The sequence below is a fragment of the Mesoplodon bidens genome (assembly GCF_964165515.1).
Source record: "Mesoplodon bidens genome assembly, chromosome: 20".
In the NCBI taxonomy this organism is placed as follows: domain Eukaryota; kingdom Metazoa; phylum Chordata; class Mammalia; order Artiodactyla; family Ziphiidae; genus Mesoplodon; species Mesoplodon bidens.
The window spans coordinates 6,703,190-6,706,261 of record NC_138181.1 but is presented as its reverse complement, the minus strand read 5'-3'; the positions used below and the strand labels follow the sequence as shown (position 1 = coordinate 6,706,261).

General features: G+C 36.4%; 1 protein-coding gene across 1 annotated transcript; it reads right to left on the bottom strand.

Annotated features, from left to right (window-relative positions):
* Window positions 1–1,092: 1,092 nt before the first annotated feature.
* On the bottom strand, window positions 1,093–1,640 carry LOC308608223 (splicing factor 3B subunit 6-like). Its single transcript, XM_081220959.1, is given in 2 exon segments — window positions 1,093–1,487; window positions 1,491–1,640. Coding segments are annotated over 2 exon segments (375 nt in total). The 5' UTR covers window positions 1,545–1,640; the 3' UTR covers window positions 1,093–1,166.
* Between the last annotated feature and the right edge of the window lie 1,432 nt (window positions 1,641–3,072).

Below are 3,072 nucleotides of genomic sequence, written 5' to 3'. Positions count from 1 at the left end.
GTGTTCTAATCTCATACTTTTACATGTCCCTGTCCAGTTTTCCCAGCACCACTTGCTGAAGAAGCTGTCCTTCCTCTACTGTACATTCCTGCCTCCTTTATCAAAGATAAGGTGACCATATGTTCGTGGGATTATCTCTGCACTTTCTATCCTGTTCCATTGAGCTATATTTCTGTTTTTGTGCCAGTACCATACTGCCATGATTACTGTAGCTTTGTAGTATAGTTTGAAGACAGGGAGCCTGATTCCTCCAGCTCCATTATTAATTCTCAAGATTGCTTTGGCTATTCGGGGTCTTTTGTGTTTCCATACAAATTGTGAATTTTTTTGTTCTAGTTCTGTGAAAAATGCCAGTGGTAGATTGATAGGGATTGTATTGAATCTGTAGATTGTTTTGGGTAGTAGAGTCGTTTTCACAGTGTTGATTCTTCCAATCCAAGAACATGGTATATCTCTCCATCTATTTGTATCATCCTTAATTTCTTTCATCAGTGTCTTATAATTTTCTGCATATAGATCTTTTTTCTCCTTAGGTAGGTTTATCTCTAGATATTTCGTTCTTTTTGTTGCAATGGTAAATGGGAGTGTTTTCTTAATTTCTCTTTCAGATTTTTCATCATTAGTGTATAGGAATGCCAGCGATTTCTGTGCATTAATTTATTTTTATGTAAGCATTTTATTCATTCACTCAACATGATAAGATTGGATCTGCGAAGTGGAGATACCTACACCTTCACCAAGTTGTTATGGAGATTTCATTATTAATAGACATTCAATAAATAACAATACTCTTAACAAGTTCCTTTGATGGCTAAGCACTGTACTGGTCACTGGAGGCATTAAGAATATCAAAAGTTCCCCATCCTCGAGAAACTCAGTCTCTAGGACCACCTACCACTGAACAATTCTTGCTATGGTTCAACTGCTGTTTTATTATTTTTTTTCTGCTATAATACAGGAGGAGAAATTTTGAGATAAAACACTGACATGTTTTACTAAAAGCTACAAGTTTATTAACATAATATATTCTAAAATATATCAAAGTTTCAAGGAGGTCTTTTTGAACCTCAAATAAGAAATCACAACATTCACTATTAGTTAAAAAAAAGGGTAGTGGTGGTCATTTGTGGGTTTTAAACAGTCCAAAATGAAAATGCAGAAAACGTTTACTTTGGTGGATCTGTGTTGATGCCATATTTCTCCTTGAGAAGCTTCAACTGTTCTTCCTTCTTCTTTGTGTCCATCTTCTGAAATGCCCTGTTGGCATTATAGTACAAAACCACGAGGTATCTGTTGCAAACATTGAATCCTGACAGGTGATCACACGCATTCTTGGCATCAAAGATGTCTTCATAGACCACATAAGCTGTTCCTCTAGTTTCAGGTGTGTTCCCCACTCTGATTTGACAAATAGGTCCATATTTTCCAAATATATCATACATTTCTTCAGCCATGATTTTGTAGGGCAAATTTCTGATATACAGAATTCAATTTACTTCAGGTGGAAGTCGAATGTTCGCTCTCTTGGCCGCTTGCATCGCCATCTTGGCAGGCTGATGAGATTACCGCAGCAAACAAGTAAATTCCTCCGCACTCCTCCGGAGCTCGCTCAGCTTTGAGTGAAACAAGGCATCAGACGTAGGACATCAACATCCAGACCCCGCCAGAAGCTGTTCTAACACCCTGTGCATTAATTTTGTATCCTGCTACTTTACCAAATTCATTGATTAGCTCTAGTAGTTTGCTGGTAGCATCTTTAGGATTCTCTATATAGAGTATCATGACATTTGCAAACAGTAACATCTTTACTTCTTCTTTTCTGATTTGGATTCCTTTTAATTCCTTTTCTTCTCTGATTGCTGTGGCTACAACTTCCAAAACTAGGTTGAATAAGAGTGGTGAGAGTGGGCAACCTTGTCTTGTTCCTGATCTTAGTGGAAATGGTTTCAATTTTCTAGCATTGAGGACGATGTTCGCTGTGGGTTTGTCATACATGGCCTCTATTATTTTGAGGAAATTTCCCTCTCTGCCTACTTTCTGCAGGGTCTTTATCATAAATAGGTGTCGAATTTTGTCGAGAGCTTTCTCTGCATCTACTGAGATGATCATGTGGTATTTCTCCTTCAATTTGTTAATATGGTGTATCACGTTGATTGATTTGCTTATATTGAGGAATCCTTGCATTCCTGGAATAAACCCCACTTGATCATGCTCTATGATCCTTTTAATGTGCTGTTGGATTCCGCTTCTTAGTATTTTGTTGAGGATTTTTGCATCTATGTTCATCAGTGATATTGGCCTGTAGTTTTCTTTCTTTGTGACGTCTTTGTCTGGTTTTGGTATCAGGGTGATGGTGGCCTCGTAGAATGAATTTGGGAGTATTCTTCCCTCTGCTATATTTTGGAAGAGTTTGAGAAGGATAGGTGTTAGCTCTTCTCTAAATGTTGATAGAATACTCCTGTGGAGCCATCTGGTCCTGGGCTTCTGTTTGTTGGAAGATTTTTAATCACAGTTTCAACTTCAGTGCTTGTGATTGGTCTTATCATATTTTCTATTTCTTCCTGATTCAGTCTTGGCGGGTTATGCAATTCTAAGAATTTGTCCATTTCTTCCAGGTTGTCCATTTTATTGGCATAGAGTTGCTTGTAGTAATCTCTCATGATCTTTTGTATTTCTGCAGTGTCAATTGTTACTTCTCCTTTTCCGTTTCTAATTGTATTGATTTGAGTCTTCTCCCTTTTTTTCTTGATGAGTCTGGCTAATGGTTTATCAATTTTGTTTATCTTCTCAAAGAACCAGCTTTTAGTTTTATTGATCTTTGTTATCATTTCCTTCATTTCTTTTTCATTTATTTCTGATCTGATCTTTATGATTTCTTTCTTTCTGCTAACATTGGGGATATTTTGTTCTTCTTTCTCTAATTGCTTTAGGTGCAAGATTAGGTTGTTTATTCAAGATGTTTCCTGTTTCTTATTTTTTTTTGTATTCACTTTTATTTTTTATTTTTTACTTTTCATTTTTTGCTTTACAACAAATTAAATCAGTTATACATATACATATGTTCCCATATCC